The sequence below is a fragment of the Podarcis filfolensis genome (assembly GCF_964270895.1).
Source record: "Podarcis filfolensis genome assembly, chromosome: 1".
NCBI lineage: Eukaryota > Metazoa > Chordata > Lepidosauria > Squamata > Lacertidae > Podarcis > Podarcis filfolensis.
This window is the reverse complement of record NC_139604.1, coordinates 50998196-51022509: the sequence shown is the minus strand read 5'-3', so window position 1 is coordinate 51022509 and position 24314 is coordinate 50998196. Positions and strand designations below refer to the sequence as shown.

The window sequence follows — 24314 nt, the reverse complement described above, 5'->3', positions numbered from 1 at the left end:
GATAGCGATGGCGAAGAAGACTTTCTTCACTGCCTCTATTGCATCTGCAGAAAATAGTAGCTGGAGACTCTTTCAGGTGGTTTGCAATCTAACGGAACCACCTTTACCACCGGGGTCTTGTAAAGACCCCAAGATCTCCTGCAACGATTTTGCAAAGTTTTTTGCAGATAAAGTCGCTCATATTCACATATTCAGAAGGAGCTAGACACCACCGTGGGAGTAGGGCCGGGGCGGGAAAGTGCTAGAGCCCTGTCTGGTCAAGTTGCATGGAATCAATTTCAATCCATTACCCCCGAGGATGTGGACAGGCTGCTTGGATGTGTGAAACCAACTACCTGTCTCCTTGATCCTTGCCCATCCTGGCTAATAAAAGCAAGCCGGGAAGGGCTGGGCGATGGGCTCTGCGGGGTGGTGAATGCTCTGTGTGGGAGCATTCCCAGATCCGCTGAAAGAAGTGGTCATTAAACTGCTTCTTAAAAAAAAAATCTTTAGACCCGGCCAGTATGGCCAACTATCTTCCATTCTTGGGCAAGGTGATTGAGCAGGTGGTTGCTGAACAACTCCAGGTACACCTGGAGGATGCGGACCATTTGGATCCTTTCCAATCGGCTTCAGGCCTCATCATGGGACTGAAACTGCCTTGGTCACGCTGGTTGATGATCTCCGGCGGACTAGGGACAAAGGTGAGAGCTGTTTCCTAGTTCTGCTGGATCTCTCAGTGGCCTTTGATACAATCAACCATACCATCCCTTCTGGACTGTCTAGAGGGGCTGGGAGCTGGGGGGCACTGTCATACAGTGGTTCCTCTCCTTCCTCCTGGGCCATGTTCAGAAAGTGGTGGTGGGGGATGAGTGTTCAGACCCCTGGGCTCTCACTTGTGGGGTGCCTCAGGGTTCTGTCCTCCCCCCCCCCATGCTTTTTAACATCTACATGAAGCCGCTGGGAGAGATCATCAGGGGGTTTGGGCTGGGTGTTCATCAATATTCAGATGATACCCAGCTCTACCTCTCTTTCAAATCAGAACCAGTGAAGGCGGTGAAGGTCCCGTGTGAGTGCCTGGAGGCGGTTGGAGGATGGATGACTGCTAATGGATTGAGGTTGAATCCTGACAAGACAGAAGTACTGTTCTTGGGGGACAGGGGGCGGGATGGTATGGAGGACTCCCTGATCCTGAATGGGGTAACTGTGCCCCTGAAGGACCAGGTGCGCAGCCTGGGAGTCATTTTGGACTCATAGCTGTCCATGGAGGTGCAGGTCAAATCTGTATCCAGGGCAGCTGTCTACCAGCTCCACCTGGTACACAGGCTGGGACCCTACCTGCCCGCAGACGGTCTCGCCAGAGTGGTGCATGCTCTAGTTATCTTCCGCTTGGACTACTGCAATGCACTCTATGTGGGGCTACCTTTGAAGGTGACCCGGAAACTACAACTAATCCAGAATGTGGCAGCTAGACTGGTGACTGGGGGCGGCTGCCGAGACCACATTACACTGGTCTTGAAAGACCTACATTGGCTCCCAGTACGTTTCCGAGCACAATTCAAAGTGTAGGTGCTGACCTTTAAAGCCCTAAACAGCCTCGGTCCTGTATACCTGAAGGAGCGTCTCCACCCCCATCGTTCAGCCCAGACACTGAGATCCAGCGCCGAGGGCCTTCTGGAGTTCCCTCATTGTGAGAAGTGAGGTTACAGGGAACCAGGCATAGGGCTTTCTCGGTAGTGGCGCCTGCCCTGTGGAACGCTCTCCCATCAGATGTCAAAGAGATAAACAACTACCTGACATTCAGAAGACATCTGAAGGAGATAAACAACTACCTGACATTCAGAAGACATCAGAAGCCCTGTTCAGGGAAGTTTTTAATGTGTGACATTTTAGAATATTTTTGGTCTTTGTTGGAAGCCGCCCAGAGTGGCTGGAGAAACCCAGCCAGATGGGCGGGGTACAAATAATAAAATATTATTATTATTATTATTATTATTATTATTATTATTATTATTATTACTCATTTCAGTCTTTATGCAAATCTGAAATGCAACTGATATGTTCATATTTGCCCCAATAACCACCTGTCTCATGAGATTTCTAGGCAGGTCTGGAAATAAGTATTTAACAACAACAACAAAAGCTCTGCTCTGGGAGAGAGCAGCAGAAGAGAGCCCAGCTGTGGTCTTTTGGCTTTCTGGAGTGTGGGTCGAGGGGAAGCAAACCTAATTCTGGTGCAACACATGCCACTAACAGCTTCCTTTCTAGTGCTCTGCTGCCTGAGGAATGTGATAATGGCTACCATAAATGAAATGTCAATGCATGAGCTGATCAGCATTTTTTGCTGCTGTGTGTAAGATGCCTAAGAGCTGGTTGTGAGTAAGAAAGAGCGTCAGCTCCTCTGAAACACCAGCTCCTCACGTGGTGAAAATACTCCACCAAGATACCCTCAATTATGTTTAATATAACACTTGTCTGGGTAAACTAGGAATAGTCAAAACAGATTCTGAAGCTGCAGGGATGTGGGCTGGGCTGGTGTATTCTTGATCTATGTGTTGAAATCATATACTCTTTTAATGTTGTTGAAGCCAGAAACTCTCTACTACACTCCCCCCTTTTCCTCCTAAGGAGAGACTTTCGTCCTTCATTGAAGAAGTTTGTGGTGTGCTCATTATGAAAGAGAGTTCCCCTGGCTGAGTTGCAGCCTGTAACATTATGCTGTTATCGGGCAGGGTGCTGAACGCACCCAGATAAGCAAGGCAAATGGAGGGAGCTCACAGAACTCACATGGACCCAGTCAGACTAGACTTCCTCCTGGTTTTGCATCTGAAGCAGTGAACTTAGTCATTGGCTTTTTCCAGTGCTTTAGATGAGCCTTTAGATTCTTCATTATTATTGGAGCCAACCACAACTCTCCACCCGTGAGGCTACGTGGTTAAATAACTTCCTTAGTCATTCACCGTAGGGCAATGATGTATATGATTACCTGAAATAATGCCTTCTGCCATATGGACCTAACTACATTGTAAGATCCTATGCCAAGGCCCTGGCTTAAAGTGCCTCTGCCAAATAAGTGTGCTGGGAAAAACCAGTTGGGCCTGGGAATTGACTGGTGAGAGGATCATTTTAGCACTGGTACCCTGCTCAGGGACTGAGTTTCCTACAGAGTTTCTTCCACCATCATAATGGCCTTTTGGGTACCAGGAGGTGAAGATGTTCCTGTTCACTCCAAGTTTCTAAATACCCTGTGTTTTATGGTCTTGGTTTTAAATTGAGCATTAAATTGTATTTTTAAATTGTGTCACTTTTGTTCATTGTGCCGTTCCTGCTCTCCCAGGCTACTTTGTGAGCCATCCATAGAACTCCTTACGATGGGGCGGCTTCATAAATGCAGAAAACACAACTTAACAGATAAATGTAGACAAGGTGGCGACTGGCGGTTTATTCTGCTGCTGCAGCAGTTGCTGTTTAATCTAGATGAAGCCCTTGGACACAGAGGCTTTTCAAGCACAGAGCTCCCTGGCTTTCCTTGGTACCGCCTTACTTCATACTGTAGCTGCTGCCTCTTTGAGCCGAGCGTGTTGGGAGGTGGAGTTCTGCGCCACTCCCTTTGCCTCAATTAGTCTCATGCTTGAGGCCTGACTCAGAGGGACAGGCTGCCAGGTTGGAGAGCCAAGAATAGAACAAACTCTGCAGGAAGAGACATCTGTATTGCATGTGGCACCAGTGTACACAAGGAGCTGCAACCTGCTTAATAGTTGTACTGCCTGTTTTCTTTGCTAATTGTTGTACAGTGGAACCTCTGGTTAAAAACTTAATTCGTTCCGGATGTCCGTTCTTAACCTGAAACTGTTCTTAACCTGAGGTACTACTTTAGCTAATGAGGCCTCCCACTGCCGTGTGATTTCTGTTCTCATCCTGAGGTAAAGTTCTTAATCCGAGGTACTACTTCTGGGTTAGTGGAGTCTGTAACCTGAAGCGTTTGTAACCCGAAGCATTTGTAACCTGAGGTACCACTGTACTGTCTACCGAGTTTGTACCTCAACACGGAGCATGTGCTTAAGATGCACCTATTTGGGTGGTTGAATATTGGACTTCCTGCTCTTCTTCCATATTAAAGTAACATTTATTTTTTACTAAAATATATTGGAACTTTGCGAAACCACAGCTTTTTAGTGTTAGATTTGTATGACGCATTGGGGTGGGGATGTAATTCTTCTGCCAGGATTTTGGCATCCAACGCAGCTAGCATTAAAAAATATAGATCTGTAAAAATACAAACCAGTCAAGAGAAAGAGAGGCTTAACTAAAGAATCATGGCAAGAAAAATAGACAAACTATGTAGAACTGGCAAAACTGACATATAAGCTACGGGACAAGGATAACTGTGACTTTAAGGATGAATGGGAACCCTTTACAAAGTGTCTGAAGACGCAACAAAGTGAACTGGACTCCTTGGCAGGTTTTGAATAAACATTCACAAACTTTTAATTGATAATAATCAGCTAAATAGTTTGAGGATCTATACAACTTTGTAACATGCAGAAAACAGCATTCTTAGAAAAACCAAAGACTGGAACTGAGGGAAGTCAGGGGGCGGGGGCGGGGGCGGGTGGGTTTTATGTGGGAGGGTGGGGGGAGGGAGGAAAAATGGGGGAAAACAAGGATGATATGCTTTTGGATAATATTTCTTGTTTTAATTTTGAATAAAAAAACTTTATAAAAAAAAAGAGAAAGAGAGGCTTGAACCATCCCAAACGTACATATATCTGCCAGGGTGGTGGTAGCGACAGCAGGGGGAATATAAAATCTGTAGAGTAGTGGTATTGCAACGTAAGTAGGTCTCCCATCTAGCAAAGCATTTCCAAAATGATTTCAGGAGGTGAGTTAGGCCAGTAGAAATGGTTGTTTCAAATCCTTTGATCATTGTCTGTTGGATCTAGAAATCTGCTCTGTAAATCGCTCTTTAAACATAATGTAAACAAATTTTCAAGGATAGGAAAGGGAGGTGCATAAGACATCATTCTACTCTTGGCACTTTGCCAAGTACAACAAAGAGTGACGACTGGAATGTGACCTTGGTGACAAATGATCATTAGAGAAAATTACCTGAGTGCGTTCAAGTATTTGTATCTGCTTTAATCTTGACTAGTTCCTGTATGGTAGCTCCACAGTATTTTGGTACCTGGACAGAGAGGTCTTGCTAGTTTTGTGTTTATTGTTTAGTTGTTACAAACCCCATCCCCCCAACAACTCTGGCAGTTTCTTTTTAATGCAGGCTATATTTCTAAGTACTGTACTGGAATAGGAACCACTATTTCCTCCATTCCTTTGGCTTTCCTCTTGCTCCCTGGCCTGCCCAGGGGGCCTTGATAATTGTTCTCACAAATACCCCCTTCTGGATTTCAACAATATCTGCACACACACACCTGCCCCGCTCCAGGCAGGTAGGGATGTTCTAGTCACCCATTACCTGTTTAACTGGTCATTTCTGCAACATCTTCTCCTTCTGGCAGTTCTTTGGGCATCTGATCCAGTGTAGTTTATGACCTTTGGAGTTGAACTATTTGCTTTACTGTCAGATAAAAGAATTCGCTTGTTATTGAGGAGAGGAGGGGAGTGCAAAAAAAGAAAAATGAGGTTGGACCAAGTGGCAAGTTCTATTCACTTAAGGCCCATCAATTTCAACAGAAACTTAAGTAAAGGTGAGTGCATCCCATTGATTTAAGTGTTGTCTAATTTCAGTTTAGTATGGAGGATCTAAACCTTTATATCCCTTGACTTCTGCTGAAATCTTGCTTTTGACTCGAGTCCTTGCAGCTGTCTAGAATTGTGAATTTATAGAGGTGGGCTTTTTCCATCCAAGGGCCACAGTTCCTCATAGGAAATCTTTAGGAAACCACATACCTGTGGTGGGCGTAGCCAGAGGTAAAAGTGGGCAAACAACAGAAGTGACACTTGCTTTTGTACCATAGGCTGCGTTCCAGCCACACAAAAGTGCACATGTTTTCCCAGTGATCCATCCAAATAGGAGATGCAGTATTCTCAAAGTTCATGGACGCATTCCAGCCAAGCAAAAACCTTGAAGAAGGTTTCAGTGCAGGGCTGGTGAGGGCTGTGGCTTGAGGAGAGGCCCGATAAAGGAATTTGGCCTGAGGGTCCCCACCCATGCTCTCCAAACACTGGAAGGTGCATTCTCTGCACATGTGACTGGGCGTCTCCCCTCAACTATATTCTTTAAGCCTAATTAGGATTGCTAGATGTCCTTCGCTCTGTTTTCAAAGGATCCATCCTTACTTTGTGAAGCCAGTTTAGGAAAGCATTATGGGATAGGAAATTGTGACATTAGAGAATAAGGGATAGTCCTTTAAAAGAAACTTCCCGCAGGAGATAACGGGCATGCCTTTGCCTTGTGTCAACACTATAGATCCAAAATGCCTTTTGTATTTCTAAATATTTTAAGTAAACCTAATTTAACCCTGACCTTGCAGCTTCTTCCCTGGTGTGGGTGCTGTTTGCAGCAGTATCAATTCAGTGTATTTGCACCAGCATGAGTTTGATCAAACTGCGGGAGGCAGTGGAGGACAGAAGTGCCTGGCGTGCTCTGGTCCATGGGGTCACGAAGAGTCGGACACGACTAAACGACTAAACAACAACAACAGCAATGATGGGAGAACTGTGTCTACTCTCTCCAGATGTTGTTGGAGCACTCGACTCCCATCAACCCCAGCCAAATGTGGCAAGTGGTAATCCAACACCCTCTGGAGGGCTACAGGTTCCCCACTCCTGGTTTGCCACTGAATTTTTCTCTCAGTTTGTTAATTCCTTTGACTTGTACTCTTGTTAAGTCATTGCAGAAACTGGCATTTGTACTTTTCATTATCCCTCACTCCTCGACCCTGTTAGGGTTTGATCAGATGATATCAATGAGAAGATACTTTATAGTCACAGTTACTTTTTCATTATGATTTAGGAGATCTCCCTTGGTCTCATTCTAGCCAGACAGGAAATGAATGGGGCATCTTTTCTGTGTGCCCCCCCCCCATGTTCATGGAGAGGAGATAATATGTGCTGAAGATGAAAGCAATGCTTCGAGATAGGAAAGGGTGATGTTTACATAAGCTTCAGTAGTCTGGCAGATGTAACTTCCTTGTCCTATTAGTTCCCGTTTCCTTTAACTATATGAATTGTCATAGCAGCAGTTTGAGGTGCCAGCATCCAACCTCTTATGTACATACACAAGGCAGGATAAACAATAAAGTGCAAATTAGTCTTTGGTGGACGGGAAGGCCAAGGTCTCAACAACCTCGCTTTGGAAGAACCCAATTCTGTCTGTCAGGCAAAAAGCTTTTCCTGACAAATCTGTCTTTCTGGACCCGACCACATTCTCTCTCACTTTCCCTCCAACTAAAAAGCCATGGAAAATGAGGAAGAATGCTGCCCTTTGCACCAGTTTTTAAACTAATCATTAAACTGCTTATTGTGACCCCTCCTTCCATTTCTTTTCAGTACTCAGAACTGACTAGGGAATAATAGGACTGCCTTGCAAATGTCAATTCTGCAAAACAAGCAGACCCTTCCTTTTTCTCTGTGTTCAAGTTCTCCCTGTTTATTCGGCGAGTGCCCCCTTATACATCCGGAAAGGATTTGTTTGCCCTTCCTCTGAACTGTTACTCACAATGTTGTGTTGTCTTGCGAAATTACTTTCTTTCACTTCTCCCTCTTCCCCCCATAGGCCCCTGGAAGGGAAAAATAATTTTTGGAAAAGGGGGGGGGGGTGTACGGAAAATATTGCATCTGCTGTGGCATGGATGGCTGCCATGTTCTCTTCTCCCTCCCCAGGGGGCTTCCATATGTTTGCCCACCTGTGACTGGTCAAAATTAATCTGTTCATACAGGGTCTCCTCTCCACAAGGAGTCTCCTCAGGAGAAAGTTGCCCTCTTTCCCTAGAGAACTAGCTTGCTTAGAAGCTGTGGGTGAGTGGGAACAAGCTAGAAAGGAGTGTCAATGTTTTGCAACTGAGGGAGTGTACCATCTTGGCAGCCTTTGGCCTCATAGTCGGCACTTTTGTTTAAGCAGCCGCCGTTGAGGTACAGTTTGTTCCTAAAGAGGCCTAGGAGCAGCAACATCTGTTTTTTATATTCATTGGGACATAGGAAGGAAATTGCCATCTAGCTCAATACTGTCTACACTGACTGGCAGAGGCTCTTTAGGGTTTCAGGCAGGGGTCTCTCCCAGCCCTACCTGGAGAAGATTGAAACCTGGGACCTTCTGCATGCCAAACACATGCTCTGCCATTAAGGCTGAATTTGTGACATACAGATTCATTAATCCTTGAGTTTGTAGCCTTAGTATATCCAGTCATTGCCTAGCACCGTAGCAAGATTGTGGACGATACAATTTTTCAAAAAAGGACTTGTTTTCCTGATTGGAATTTTTCTAGCCTTGTGAATAAGTCTGCAGAAGTAACTGCTCTGCTTGCCTTGCCTGCCCCACACATCTGTAGCATATCAACACCCTGAATGGGGACTGGGATGGGGAGGCAACCAAATTTCTTCCAGCTTTCACAAAAGCTTCCTTCACTGATTGCCTGGTGTGATTCTAACATGCCACACAGGCTGCATGCACACCATACATTTAAAGCACAACAGAATCATGGGAGCTGTAGTTTGCTCCTCAAAGAGCTACAATTCCCAGCACCTTGGATAAAGTACTGTTCCCAGGATCCTTAGAAGGAAGCCGCATAGTTTAAATGTATGGTGTGTACACACGACTGGGCAACTGGGTATACAACTCTGGCATTGTCCTGTTGTAGATACAAGCACAACCATAGCACAGGGTGGGGCATCTTAGGCCCCAAGGCAAAATGTGGCCTCCTAGGCCTCTCTGCCTGGGCTTTGGGACTCTCCCCAGGCCATGCCCTTCACTGGCCATGTTTCGCACTCTCTTCAATTGGTTTTGCCCAGTTGAAATGTGTCCTTGAACTCGGCCTGAATGGAGGATAGAGGTGGGTGGGTTAAGCGTGTGTAGAAATCTTGCCTACTCTACAAAGGTGAAATGTTACATTCATTGCTTTGCCTGCTTATGCCTCTGGCCCCACCACCCACTGACATGCAGCCCCTGGAAGATTGCCCAAAACCAATGCTTAAAAAGATTCTTCACCCCAGCGATAGCATCTGTTCCTTTTACATGCAAGAAGCGCTGACAAGCCATGGAATAAGCAGGCGCTGGGGCTGGGGAGGGGTTTGCTAATGAGCATCTTTCTGTTGTGGCCATCCATGTATGGCGGTAAGTGAAAACACTGGGCTCGTTTGTGCTTGTTTTCCCTTAGAAGGGAGGGATATATAAATATATTAAATAAATAAATAAAAGCTGTGCATTCAAGTGCCCAACTGTGGGCAGGGCACTCTTGAGAAATGGTTCTGGAATGGCTAACTGGCATCAGCACAAAAGGGCTGGTTTGCTGTCCACCCTGAAGAATGTTAAAAGGAATCTCAGGCCAGTAGTGGAAATGATTGTCAATTTCTTCCTGTGTCTCAAACCTGAGTTATCCTGAGGCTGTACTTCTCTCCCTTGGTCTCCCTCCCTCCCTCTCTCTCTTCTGACCAGCATCATGCACAAAGTCCTTGTGTGCCTAATCATTTGACAGGAATTATAACCCCGGTAATATTAACTGCTGCGTAATCAGCTGCTTTTTGGTCCAGGGTAGGCTTCTGATTTTCTTCTTGCCCTGGCACCACACGCATTCGAAAGGGCCATCCTATCTCCTGGGAGGTCATACATATATGAGCAACAGGTAAAATAGATCAGCTCCTTTAGGAGAAATCTGAAATGGAGAAATCTGAAATGAGAATTGTTGGGCTTCTTTTAAAAGATATGCTGCTGACATGCCAAGGCATTGCTGTACATATACTGTACACCACTTGCTGTTCTACAGTGAAATGTAATGGATCAGAAGTTGTGGAGCAAAGAAACTCCCTCTTTACTGCTCCATATAGCGTATTTTTCGCTCTATAAGACGCACCAGACCACAAGACGCGCCTAGTTTTTGGAGGAGGAAAACAAGGAAAAAAATATTCTGAATCTCAGAAGCCAGAACAGCAAGAGGGATCGCTACGCAGTGAAAGCAGCAATCCCTCTTGCTGTTCTGGCTTCTGTGATAGCTGCGCAGCCTGCATTCGCTCCATAAGACGCACACACATTTCCCCTTACTTTTTAGGAGGGAAAAAGTGAGTCTTATAGAGCAAAAAATATGGTAAATACATTGCCAGTACCAGGCCAGAGGTGCATATAGGCAATGACTGTTTTATGCGCATTCAAAGCATGCACAACCATGCATGTGCACATCACCACAACCCAGAAGTGGCTGGAAAAGGAAGCGTCACGGGAGCATGGCGAGCTTATATATGCTCTGCTGACAAGTGTGGGGGTCAGGGATGCAACCCATGCGCAAAACAGCTATTGCCTATACCGTATTTACACAAATGCAATGCACTCCTTTTTTGGCTGAAGTATGTCTCAAAAATTAGGATATGCATTAGATTTGATGCTGCATTTACATTTGCCAGAAAAAAACTGCTTTTGGTTTCAAGGTTTTTGAAAACTGAAGTGTGCGTTAGATTCGATGGCGCATTAGATTCACATAAATACAGTATTTTAAATTGTGGACACAATTTTAAATGACTGAATGTGCTGTACAGTTTTAGGCTGCAGGCACTGATTCAATGAGAATATACTATGCCATCTTGCCTGTTGCCCTTATTAAGCTTTTCAAATTTATTTAAGTCGAATTATATATGTTTTCCACTGTGTAACTATGGTCTGAGGGAGGTTTGAGGGCAATATATCAGTGGAAGAGTTTCTACTTTGCATGCTGAAGCCCACCTCCCCGAGGTAGGACTAGGAAAGACAGCTGTATGAACCCCAGGAGAGCAACCACTCATCAGCATATAGACAGCAGTGAACTAGATAGGCTAATAGTCTTATCTGGAATAAAGCAGCAGCACCCTATCAGGCAAGAGGAGGTGGCGAAGAAAAAGCTGTGTCTGTGTGGTGCCATTCTCAAAGTCTTCATTTCATAACAATCATGAGCTATAATGTGGAAGGAAGGGGTTTCTGAGAAATAGCTAGATTCGCCTTTTGAGATGCAAGACGGATCATAAGATGCACGCAGGACTCTTGCGACGAGAAAAAAGGGACGTTACTCGGGTTTTTTGAGAAGTTACTAGTCACTTAGTTCTCTCTCAAGTCCTATATGGAATTCACACGTTCCTTTAAAAGCAGAGGACAAAAAATAAATAAAGTTGGTGGAGGTTATCAATGACACTGCCTAAAAATTAAACAGTTAATAAGTGCCAAAGCATTGCGCTTGAAGGATACACGCCCTCCAACCCTTGCTTAGCCAACTTCAGGTAGTAATATGTTCTTCCTTTAGTTTTAGGATTCTGCTACTACAGCCTTCATCCCCCTGATGCCCTCCAGGAGTTTCGAAGCACAGTTTGCATCAGCAGTAGCACTGATGTGAATTGTATTCCAGAGGGCACCAGGTTGGTGAAGCCTGCTCTGCTGGACCGCTCTATTCAGCATGACATTTGCTGCCTTGTGACTTCCTTTTGGCTCCCCCAACTGGCCATTTTTGGTTCTGATGCACCATCGAGACACAAGAGGTGATGCATATATATAAAGGGTGATCTGCATGGTTTTTTTGTTCAGTACGGTGGAATTTATTTTGCAGGTGCGCTATTAGGGTTTTACCTCTTTTGTTTTTCAGTGCTGGGAGCCTCGCTGAGACATGTCACGCCCCTCTGCTCCTCCGCCAGGCTACGATGATCGGAACCCCCTCTATCCTCCACCAGCGGGGGGATATCCTGCGGGGTACCCAGGAGGCTACCCCCAGCCCCAGCCCCCACCATACGGTGGTGGGTACGCACAGCCTGGAGGCTACTCGCAACCAGGGGGTTATCCACAGCCAGTTCCTATTATGCCTACAGTCCCAATGGGCTTTGGTATGCATTTTGATATGTTTTCCTCCTAGGATGGGGAAGGGGGAATACATTCATGAGTGGGTGGGGGATTGGCCAGATGGAAAAGGGAGTAGTGAAATGCCACAACTAGATGGCTACAAAAGCAGGAAGCATTAAATATTGTTGTTGTTCTTTTGTTGTTGTTCCTCTTCTTCTTTCTGCTCCTCCTCCTCCTCTTCCTCCTTTTTAAAATGTCCGAACATTCTCTAGGCCCTGCCCTGCCCACAGACTCACAATGTAATGGGGACAACACAAAAGGAAAGAAGAATGGGGAGGGAAGAATAAAGCAAGCATGAAAGCAGCTGCTCCTTTCTGCAGCTTATGAAAAGGGGCCAGATTGGGCTTTGCCATTATGGTCTTCTTGAGAGGCAGGGAGTCCAGCCTCCCAGTGACCCCTTGATCTTCTAGCTGATGTGGTTGGGGCTGGGGTGTGCTTCTATCCAGCTTTGCAGTCCCAGGGCAACTGGCAGGGGACAGAATTGTATGTGTGTGCGTGTGCATGCATGCATGTGCTGGAGTTGTAGTCCAGCAATATCCGGAGGGACACAAATTCCCTACCTCTGATATATTTGCCTGATTTAATTGCCATATTATACTTTCAAACAACCTGGTTAAAAGGGTGGGTTTCCTTCATGCTTACATTATACTTATATGGATGAATGGGCAAAGTGCATATTCTCATTTGCTCTAGTGACTATGAATATGGAACTATGGTGTGGTAATCAAATCTAGGTTATGTTAATAGGAAGTTAAAGGGTGTGTGTATCATGGAGGAGGCATTAAAAAGAAAGGCTTATGCTATAATAGGCCACTCCTTTTGATCTGCAGCTAAAATTGCCTTTTGAGGCAAATACACTTCTAGCCACATAAAGTGGTCTGAGAAGAATATGTACTTAATGCACAGCTTCAGGAGATTTTGCAATCAAGCGGCTTGGTTTCAGTAGCAGCTCCCTGGCAGTAAATACCCAGGTGCTGAGATCTAAGTAACCTGAATGATCAGTGCAGAGGAAAGGCATATGGGAGATGGTGATTTTAGCGGAAGATAATGAGTAGCTAGAGAGGGTGAATTTAGAGCTCAGAGGGCACTGAGAGACTTTCAGCCTTTCAAAGAGTTGACTGTATGGGGAGGCAAGTCTTTGCACACCCACCCCAGAAGGTTCTGAAAATACTATGCCAACCCAGGCCAGGACTCTAGTTAGAGCAGGTGAAGTTAATGTAGGATAAATACCACCATTTTGTCTTCCTTTTGACAGGAGATGTCTATGGTGGCGGCGCTGCTGGAGAGGATGGGACTTTCACTACTGCAGACTGGGATGACAAGAAAGTCAGACACGTTTTCATCCGCAAGGTAATAACTTGAGGAACTACCGCTGCATGGTCCCCCATTGCAGCCTCCGCTTTAATGGATACTTCTCTTGGAAGAAGCTAGTCTGTTGCCTTGTGTCAGAGGGAGAGAATCTGCAGTGAGCAATCCTTGGTATCCCTGCAAAGGAGTCTGTTCACGCTGCTAGGAGTGTTGCCCCGTTCTGCAGAAATGAATGAATTGTGGTTACAAGGCGACAACTAGGCATTGATAGGGGCAGGGACTCCTTTTAGAGAACTGAAAGTTTTGCTAACAGTGTTAATAGAACAAACCATGCTGCTTTTTCAGCTAGCATTTTGAAGCACCCCCTTCTGCTATCCCTGGGTGACTGTGTAACATTTCAGAAATGCAGAACTGTAAGGAAGGACAGCTGAGCACAGCATCCAAACACCTAGGTGAGAAGCAGTTCAGAAATACATTGTTTCTTGCTTTCCCAAATGGTATCTGGTAGGTAGCAAACTCAGTTTATATCCGCCAGGGCAAGTGTAGGGAACCTGGGGCCCTCCAGATGTTGCTAAACTACAGCCCTATCATCCCTGACCATTGGCCATACTTGTTGGGGCTGATGGGAGTTTTAGTTGAGTAACATCAGAAGGGCAAAGGGTATCCACCTGTGCTCTAGGGCAAGAGTCTAGGAAAAACTCCTAGCCTGCAAACAGATAGGTGAACTGCAGGTGGCTGCAGCATAATCTGTTGGAAGCATCTGGCCCTCTCTGTAATCAGGGGTTCTTTAGAAGATTTACTGCAGTTCAGAAGACAGTGAAATGAGCACCATTCATTTCCAGTCTCTAGGTTGGCATTACTGTGCGTTTAGACAGCTTCATGTATACCGCATGTCTTCATTTCCAGGTCTACACCATCATTTCTGTGCAGCTGCTGATAACTGTGGGCATCATTGCAGTCTTCACCTTTGTGTAAGTTTTTGCTCCAGCAGTCACAGACCAGTAGTGGTTTTCCCTACTGAGAAATGTCCGCAAAATAATGGTGCTCAGCAAAGCAATGTATTTTTTTATTTCCCCTTTGTTCATGTTGAAGCTCAGGACATTTATTTTCAGCTTCCACCAGTAGTATTAACCATGCCGACACCAGAATAGTTAATAGTGTTGTTGGAATAATACTGGTTCTATAATTTACTTCTTATTCAATTCCAACCCAGTCTATGGTGATAAGGAAAGAGAACGAACAGTTTAGGGGTATCTTTGGTAGTAAAATTAAAAGAGCCATAATTCTCCCTCCAGCAGTTAGTTGTAGTACTATACTAAATGCTTGGAATTATTATTTATTGGAGTTAGTACCACCAGGGAAATAGAAACACCTTTTTTTACAACCACAGGAAAAAATGGTTCTGACTTTATTCTAGATACTTACTAGAACAGTGGTTCCAAACGCCCACTTGAAAATTGCTGAGGGTCTTGTCAGGCCACTTAATGATTTCCCCCCTGCTTGTTGTAGCAATTGCAACGTGCTGTGCTAGATGCTGTATGTTTTTAAGTGTGTTTCTATTGCTTATTTTGTTCCTTATATTGTATAACAATTTGCACTCCATAGAATTAGGACTGTAGTACAATGAAATACAATATAAGAAATAAAAGAAGCAATAGAAACACAATTAAAACTAAATATGAATCGTGTCTTTAATGTGGACATACTACAGTCTACCTCAATAAAGCTTGCAGACCACCAGTGACCCTCAGACTACTGTTTGGGAGACCTCTGTCCTAGGCTATGCACTGCAATTGGAGCATGTCCTTAACAGTTGTCTTCTGTTCATGATCTATTCCTTATGAGGATGACACGGGGGGAAATGTTAATATGTAGCAGTGAGGATAGAGACTGGAGTGTGAAGGGATCATACGGATTTCTTGCAGAAGCAGCATCCTACCTCCCGTGATAATTAATGTGAGAGAAAATATTTATATTACATAATTTTCACTCTCCACAGTGAACCCGTATCCAGTTTTGTAAGGAGAAATGTTGCTGTTTACTACGTATCTTAGTAAGTATTGGCTTCTCTCCAATATGCTTACAGGGCTGTGCTGTCTGTCTGCTCAGTTAAAAACATAAGAAGAGCCTGCTAGATCAGGCCAATAGCCCATGCAGCCCAGTATCCTGTTCTCACAGTGGCCAACCAGAAGCCCATGGGAAACCTGCAAGCCGGAGCACAAGAGCATCCCTGTGGTTTTCCAATGGAAGCAGAATGCAGCCGCCAGAGCTAGTAGCCTTCAATAGCCTTCATGGAGTTGTTCTGAGCTCCGTGGCACAACTTGGGCTAAATCAGTATTTTCTGTTATCGTGGATCTGGGTGACTGTAGATACACCCTTCTTTGGGGATGGGAAAGCCTCTTGTCCAGGGTTCTCCAGAAAGCTGGCAACTCTGCTTGTGGAAGCAGGAATGGAACTTCAGGTTAAATCACCTCATTGCCCGGCCAGGCATTGCAGGCACACAGCTTGCTACCACAGGGTTAAGGGCACACCACTGTATGTTTACAAGCATCACCCAAAGACCAAGCGTGTATCTGTTGTCCCCCTTTGGCATGACTGGAGGTGGGGCAGAAGGTCCATGATCATCAGAAGTCAGCAATGATATCCTGCCTTGGTGCTGATGCTCCTATGTGGTTGCATTTCCCCCTCCATTTCCCATTACTGCTGTTTTGAGTAGTACAGAACTTAGCCATGGAACATGGTGCATAGGAGGAGCATTTGCCTGGAAGTCAGTCACTTCCAACTCTGTGGGACTTACCCATGTTTACTTGGAAATCTGATTGGGCTGCAAATAGTCTATATCCTATGAGAAGTGAAACGAGCCTGGAGATAGCTGGGCATCTGTCCCAGGATGTTAAAGTTATCACCCTCCTGATGTTGCTGGGCTCCATCTCCCATCAGCCCCAGCCACCATGATTGATGGCCAAGGATGATGGGAGTTGTAGTTCAGCAAGATCCAGGGGGTCATAGGTTCCCTGTCCCTGGTCTATCCCACCAACTTTCATGTGCAAGAGAGTAGAGATTGTAGTAGAAGCAGTGGTGAACAAGCCTAGCTCTGCTAAGATGTGATGTACAGAGAGAAAACCACAGAGACTAAACTCCCCCTTAGGCGTCGGAGGTGGTGCTCAGGAGTGGCACCAGTGCCCTGAGTTCTCCTAAGTCAGCAAATGTCACTTATCAAGGTCCCACACCACAACAACTGAAGCCAAATTAACCACTAATCAGGGTTTAAAGGTAAAGGTAAAGGTACCCCTGCCCGTACGGGCCAGTCATGACTGACTCTGGGGTTGCGTGCTCATCTCGCTGAAGAAGCCGGGAGCCGGTGCTGTCCGAAGACACTTCCGGGTCACGTGGCCAGCGTGATGAAGCTGCTGTGGCGAGCCAGCACCAGTGCAGCGCACGGAAACACCATTTACCTTCCCGCTATAAAGCGGTCCCTATTTATCTACTTGCACTTAGGGGTGCTTTCGAACTGCTAGGTGGGCAGGATCTGGGACCGAACGACAGGAGCTCACCCTGCCGCAGGGATTCGAACCGCCGACCATACGATCGGCAAGTCCTAGGCACTGAGGTTTTACCCACAGCGCCACCCGCATCCCAATCAGGGTTTAGGGGGTGCCATATTCAACTCTTGTGCATCTGAAATCCCAGCCTTTTTGTGTCTTTAGGGAGGGATGCAAAGTTCTGGATAGATGCAAGGTCCTCCTATGACTCAAACATCTCACTCTTGTTTCCTTCCCCCAGTGCTGTGTTCTTCGTCACTTACCTGGTGCTGGCATGCTGTGAGGGCCCACGGTGAGTGTTACATTGGATATTCTTGGTGACTGTGGGATGTATAGGTAGGTGAGTGGAATCATGGAATCATAGAGTTGGAAGAGACCACAAGGGCCATCGAGTCCAACCCCCTGCCAAGCAGGAAACACCATCAGAGCACTCCTGACATATGGTTGTCAAGCCTCTGCTTAAAGACCTCCAAAGAAGCAGACTCCACCACACTCCTTGGCAGCAAATTCCACTGTCGAACAGCTCTTACTGTCAGGAAGTTCTTCCTAATGTTTAGGTGGAATCTTCTTTCTTGTAGTTTGGAACCATTGCTCCGTGTCCGCTTCTCTGGAGCAGCAGAAAACAACCTTTCTCCCTCCTCTATGTGACATCCTTTTATATATTTGAATATGGCTATCATATTCGAGTGGCTGAATGTGAGGCGGGGTTTTGAAATGAGTGGCAGCTGGGCAACATGGGAAAACTAGGCTGTGCAACAATTTCCCAAACACCGTTTTCTTTCATTACTTGTGGGTGGTTTGGAGCCAGCGGTGCAGTGTCTGGAGGGGTGTGCATCCAGTTTGAATGAAGCCTGAACCCAGAGGCTGCTTTGGTGTCTAGAGTAGGATTGCAACTTACTTGGCCTCTTTGCTTCTGGTGAAAAATGCCTACAGCTGGGAGGATGTGCTGAAACACTTGGCCCTAGTGACACTGCTTACATATCTTCTTTCTTTTCAATCTCTTCCAGGAGACGCTTCCCATGGAATCTTATCCTTCTGACCATCTTTGTAAGTTGTTCATGGGGCTTGGGCAATGGAATTTTCCATGAATTTCCTCAGTGGTGGTGGTGCAATTTTGTTATTTTTTTATTTTAAACATTTTTATTCCACCCTTCTTCCTCACTGCTCAGAGTCATTTACATGGGTCTACCCCAATGGCATCCTCTCTGTAGCCTTATATGCTAAAAATAAATAAAAATTAAAAAATTCTCCAGTAGCATATGCACACGAAAGCTTATACCCAGAACAAACTTAGTTGGTCTCTAAAGTGCTACTGGACAATTTTTTAATTTTTATTATTTATTTCGTCTGTGTCAGACCAACATGGCTACCTACCTGAATCCTTACATGCATTTTAGACTGAGGGATTGTTTTGAGTCAAGGTCTTACTCACTGAGCTTCAAGGCTATGTTCGGATTTGAGCACAGATCCTAGTGTGATGCCAGTGTACGCAGTCCTGGGATGGACTACGTAGCGTAGATACGATGGGTTTTTGATGGAAACTTTAAAAAAATAAAAATTCCAGAAAAACCAGAGCACTGAGGGATACTAAATTATCTATGCCTAGTCTTGCTTTATACTCCAGTCAACACCTGAAACTATTTGTATGTAGCTTAACCTGAGCAAAATGTTAATCAGCTATTTTGGATGTACACCCAGTCTAGATCTGAAGGCTATGTCTAATTATGTACACAAGACTCTTCTGGGGATATCTCACCATATTAAATTTTGGAGACTCTTTGTTGCAGCAACTCCAGGCAGTTCAGTCAAAGATTTATATTTCTCTTGAGGCCCCACTTTGTGAATGTAACAGGTGTCCTCAGGGACTATGTAGTCATGGATTGGCAAAAATGTTATTGTTAAGGGATTAATAATAAAACAATTTATTTATATCCCACTCTTCCACCAAAATCAGTACAAATAAAACAACCAGTTTCTAAAGAACTTAGTACAACCAAACACTTAAAAATAAAGGTCAGACAAACTCAAAATAGCAGCAGAGATAAAAGATGTTGCACCTTAAAACTGGCAGCAATCAAATGAGAAGTTACACATTAACAACTTGTCTAAATACAAGTGCCTTCCATTACTAGCGAAAAAGACACAACGAGGAGGCCTGACAAACAGCTTAGGACCAGGTTACATTAGAGCAGATGTGGCTAACATGCCCTCCCAGATGTTGCTGGACTACAGCTCCTCAATCCAGACCCTTGGCTATTCTGGTTGGGGCTGGCTGGAGTTGGAGTCAAGAAACATCTGGAGGGCCACAGGTTAGCCACACCTGCTCTAAGGCACCCTGGTCTTAAGATGTGTAGGGCTTTGGAGCTACAGTTCCCTCCTCGTCTTACTAGCTTGTGCTATTTCCCAGGACTGTGCTTACTTGATGAGAGCATCTGCAAGAAGGAAGTATGAGAAACAAAAGTTTCACCTGGTTTTCAGACTTGACAAATCCTAATCTGCAGCTATTGCAGAACTGAAGCTCTTTGAGGTTATGGTGATATGCCAGGAAGGCAATGTTCACTTTTACCTTCTATTTTTCTTCTAGACACTGGCCATGGGATTCATGACGGGCACCATTGCTAGGTAAGATAAACATCATCATCATCGTTAGCTTGCTGTCTAGCAATTAAACTTGAGCTTCTGGTTAGAGGTTACTTTCACAAAGATGACATCCATTCTCACATCTCACAGCTGTGATTTAAATCAGGTACAGGATTCTGAGGACCCTGATGATGCTACACAAACTTCTTGTTCTATCACCTCAAGGAAGCCACTTTGGCCCAAATATAGTTCTGCTGCTTGTATCACCTGCTGCTATATAACTATTTCCAATACCTGAGCCTTATTGGTGTGTCCAGCCTACACCGAAATCATTCATTTAAGTCTCACTCCACACTGAGCATTGCCCATCTAGAAAGGAAGGTTTGTAGGTTCCCTGCCTTGAGGTGTTTGCGGCAGGGAGGTATGATTGCAATCCTAAGGGTTGAGACTGGTATATATTGGAAAGAAAGCTGTAAGCAGACTTGCTTCTAAATAAATGCATTTAAAACTGAAATGCTAAGTCAAAACAATGTTCTGTCTCTTAATGACTAAACGGTATTAATTCTGCTCTATTGAGACATGTTCAACTTTGCATTTCCTTGCTATTCAGTATGTAAATTGTCCTGAGTTTAGATCTAAATTGTGCACTTAGGATTCAGTGGCAAAAGAGTTATTATAAAGTAAAAAACAACCCCCCCAGACCCTTAGGTAAAAATAATTATTTAACTCTCTATTTCAGCATGTACTCTACAAAGGCTGTTATAATTTGCATGATAATCACAGCTATTGTGGCCATAATTGTCACCATCTTCTGCTTCCAGACAAAGGTGAGGCTTGCTTCTTCCTTGAAGGTAACATTGGTGTGGTCCAGTGTGGATAAAAATCAATGATTAAAAAAAAAAATAAATTGGATTTTTTTAAAATTTAAATTGGATTTTTAAAATAAATGCTTTTGCAGGAAAAATCTTTCTAAAGATAGTTTTCTATTTAAGTTAATTATAGTCCAAAGGTTATTCATCAGGAAATAAGGATTTGTTTTAAGTTTTTTTGTGTGTGCTGAAACTCAGTCTAAGTTTTTTTTTTAAGTTTAACCACATCAGTTAACAAACATGGATATATATGCTATAATGTTATTGTTTTAGTTAAATAAATTGTTTAAATTGTTATTAAGGAAATGATTATTTTTCTCCTTCCAATAAAGTACAGCAGAAAAGTTGTCCATATATAGTTAACTTATTAAACCTCACAATAATTTTATAATTATCTGTCAATGTATTTCTAATAGTATTACCAAATCAGTAATTTTTGATATAACTGTAAAAACTTCTCTGAAAATTTATTATTCCAAAAATGAAACCTTCATCTGGTTGTATATATTAAGATTATGCCAACGAGAATGAGTCTTTCTGTGAAAATATGATTTAAATCAAATCTTACTGACTAGTGATTTAAATCAAATCCACCCTGGTGTGTGTGTCTTCTGTATCATGGAGTTGGTAGAGCAAAGAGGTCTCCTGCAAATTGTGGTATTGTGTAGAGCGGGCTACTTGCTATCTGCATCTTTCCCCCAAAACGTGTCTTGCTGTTGTTGGCAGGTGGATTTCACATCCTGTACCGGCTTGTTCTGTGTATTGGGCATTGTCGTCATGGTGACTGGGATTATCACAGCCATTGTTCTGGCCTTCAAATACGTAAGTATCTGACACTGAAAGCTTGGCCTGGGAAGGGATTGGTGATGTAAATGGTAAAATTGTTGCCCTCCAGGTGTTGCTTGAGTTCAACTCCCATCCTCTCTGACCATTGGCCATGCTGTCTGGGGCTGTGATGGGAGTCCAGCAACATCTGGCAGGCACAGGTTCCCCACCCCTGCTTTACAGCTGCAAGCATGTGTGTGTGATTTGCATTTGACCACTGCATGCTCCCATCAATTACCAGCTAATATTGATAAATCACTGCAACTAACCAAGTGTCTGGCTCAGTGATGTGGGGGTTCTGGATAATCAGTGTCCTGCCAACCTTCTTTTTTGAAATGTTCAATTTGCACTCTCCAGTTCCTCCAAATGGGTCCTGACTCTGTACTGATGCTCACATTTCATTCCCAGCCGCTGCTCCTATTTGTGCTCTGTGGACAGGCCTAGAGATGCTGTCACTGAAGTTTTAATTCAATCAAAACACTCCGCTTGCAGGCCAACGACTCATTTGGTTCTCTTTCCTTGCAGGTCTATTGGCTCCACATGCTGTATGCAGGCATTGGTGCCATTGCCTTCACCCTGGTTAGTAGATATATATAACTGTGTATATATAATTGCAGGTCATTTAGGTTTCTTGCCTGCTCTACATCAATAGGACTCAAGGCAGTCAATATTGGTGGGAGAACATAACCTTGCCTGTATCTTGTGCTATCCCCTGGGGGGAGGTGGGGTAGATAGCAACTTCCTTGATAGCTTTAAAGGCTTACAGCTGTAAGAACAGAGAGCAAGAAAGAGCCCAGTGCACAGCTTCAATGGGGGCTGTGTGGTGGCTCTCCCTCCCAAACAATAGTTAATGTCTTTCTGGTTCATTCTGGTTTGCTGTCATCATAGTGTGATGGGCAGTGCTACGGCTGCTACATTTGTGGCTCACCCTCTGCAGCAGTGAAGACTTGGCCTCACCACCTAGATATAATTTTAGTTATCTTGGGTGACTGGGTAGGTTGCTAATTGCAAGTGTCTCAGAGCATAGGTGTAGTAATTAGGGCAATGGGTGTGGTTGCAATATGACAAAGGCAGTATGTGTGTACCAAAATAATGCATGGATTGTGGTTGCTAACTCGGGGAATGAAGAAAATTTTGGTAATTTCTTCAGACTTGTGACTAACTGCTTTCCTCATGGCTTTTGACAGTTTCTTGCCTATGATACCCAGTTGCTGCTGGGCAACAGAAAACACGCCATGAGCCCTGAGGAATATGTCTACGGCGCCCTCAAGATCTACACAGACATAGTCTACATCTTCACCTTCCTCTTGCAGATTGTGGGCAGCAGAGATTAGGAAGCTGAGGCCGTGCCTCTGTGCTAGAACTTTGGCAACCCTCCCTAGAAGTTCAGGGGACCCCTGACTTCGACTTTCTTAATATAATGTTCTGCTGCGTTGCTCTCGCCTCCTAGAATGTATAGACGCTACTAAGGGATTCACATAGTGGACAGAGCTAAAGATAAGATATGATACATTGTATACGCTGTAGATGTTGACTCTAATTTGTAAGATGTTGTTTATTTCTCCATTTCCACATGTGGAATCCCCTTTTTGTATCTGATGCCCTGGATACAGGAATCTGTATCACTGCTTTGGAGTGATGTATCCTAGCCCTCTCAACTTATCTCTTATTTGTATTTTTTGTTTGGTTGTTTGTTTTTGGTCAGCTTACTTATCTAAAATGTAGATGGCCCTTCCAGCTAGAAAATCCAAAGATCCAGGGCTCAACTATACAACTGCAAATAAAATTTATATTTTTGAATAAGATCTCCCAGATTGATGTGATGGGGGCGGCGTTATGCGGGTTTCATTTATTATTATTATTATTCTTAAAACAATGTTTATTAACTTTCATTATAAAAAATACAAATGTAATAATTACATTCATCAACATGAAATACAAAACAAACATAAGAGAACTAGAAGAGCTTGCAGCTGTAAACTCAGAGCCTCTATCTATATAATCTTTGAGAATTCTTGAAGAACAGGCGGTGTCCCTGCAGGCTGGAGACAGGCAAATGTTGTCCCTGTCAAGGAGGAGATACTTCTAATAACTCACACGTAGGCACTGAATGGGTTATCAGGCTTTATTGCCATCTTCTCTGGCACTAGCTACAGAAATGAAATGGCAGTCTAGTCTACAGCGCGTTCTCTCCCTCCCCTTGGCAGGCAGCCCCATTATCTGCTCCCACTTTGGGGACTACCGTATTTTTCGCCCTATAGGACGCACTTTTCCCCCTCCAAAAATGAAGGGGAAATGTGTGTGCGTCCTATGGGGCGAATGCAGGCTTTCGCTGAAGCTTGGAGAGCGAGAGGGGTCGGTGCACACCGACCCCTCTCTCTCTCCAGGCTTCAGGAAGCTATCCATAAGCCTGGGGAGCCCGTGGGAGTTCCCGCAGGGCTCCCTAGGCTGCGGATAGCAGCCTGCTTGCCCGGAGCACGGGGCACACTGAAGCAGAGCGCCCCACGCTTTGGGAAGCTATCTGCAGCCTAGGGAGCCCTGCGGGAGTTCCCGCGGCTGGGGGGGAGGAATAATTTTTTTTCTCCCCCCCCCAAAAAAACTAGGTGCGTCCTATGGGCCGGTGCGTCCTATAGGGCGAAAAAATACAGTAATTGTTAACACCTGCCTGAGGGCCCCCACCCAGCAATACTTGCTTACAGAATCACTCCTTCATGACAGTCCCCATCTTCAAAAAGGAGAAAAAAGAAGACCCTCATAACTACCGACTGGTCAGCTGGACATCAATACCAGCAAAGGTCCTAGAATAAAGAATTAAACAGTTGGTCTGTGAGCCCTTAGAAAAGGATGCTGTGATTACCAAGACCCAGCATGGGTTTCTCAAAAACAAGTAATACAACTGGGTGATACTGAAAGTCGTGGAATTTGATGAGGTCACCCAGGTGCAGATGAGGCTGATGGGAGTTGTAGTCTAAAACATCTGTCAGGCACCACGTTGGGGAAAGGATAGTGTTGACAATAGTTGGGTGCTGCTTCAGACAGTAGTTATGTGCACAGTAAATCATACAGCATACACACCTTGTTCTAAAGAGTTAAAGGATCCCTATCTATCCCAAAAGCCTAGAGAGACTTTAAGCATGACGATTTGCCACAGACTCATGCTCAAAAAAAAAGTGAGAAAGGGAGGGGAAG

General features: G+C 44.6%; 1 protein-coding gene across 1 annotated transcript in view; it reads left to right on the top strand.

Moving 5' to 3' along the window:
* The window catches only part of LOC310749545 (protein lifeguard 3-like), a 32561-nt gene extending 9633 nt beyond the window's left edge, over positions 1-22928 (top strand). Inside the window, exons 2-12 of the mRNA XM_083586695.1 lie at positions 11751-11985; positions 13257-13351; positions 14216-14280; positions 15309-15362; positions 17093-17143; positions 17859-17898; positions 19436-19473; positions 20171-20258; positions 21027-21122; positions 21651-21704; positions 22313-22928. Of these exons, the coding sequence (XP_083442821.1) occupies positions 11772-11985; positions 13257-13351; positions 14216-14280; positions 15309-15362; positions 17093-17143; positions 17859-17898; positions 19436-19473; positions 20171-20258; positions 21027-21122; positions 21651-21704; positions 22313-22459 (942 nt within the window). The 5' untranslated portion in view covers positions 11751-11771 and the 3' untranslated portion in view covers positions 22460-22928. The remainder of the gene's footprint in view (positions 1-11750; positions 11986-13256; positions 13352-14215; positions 14281-15308; positions 15363-17092; positions 17144-17858; positions 17899-19435; positions 19474-20170; positions 20259-21026; positions 21123-21650; positions 21705-22312) is intronic.
* Positions 22929-24314: the final 1386 nt, after the last annotated feature.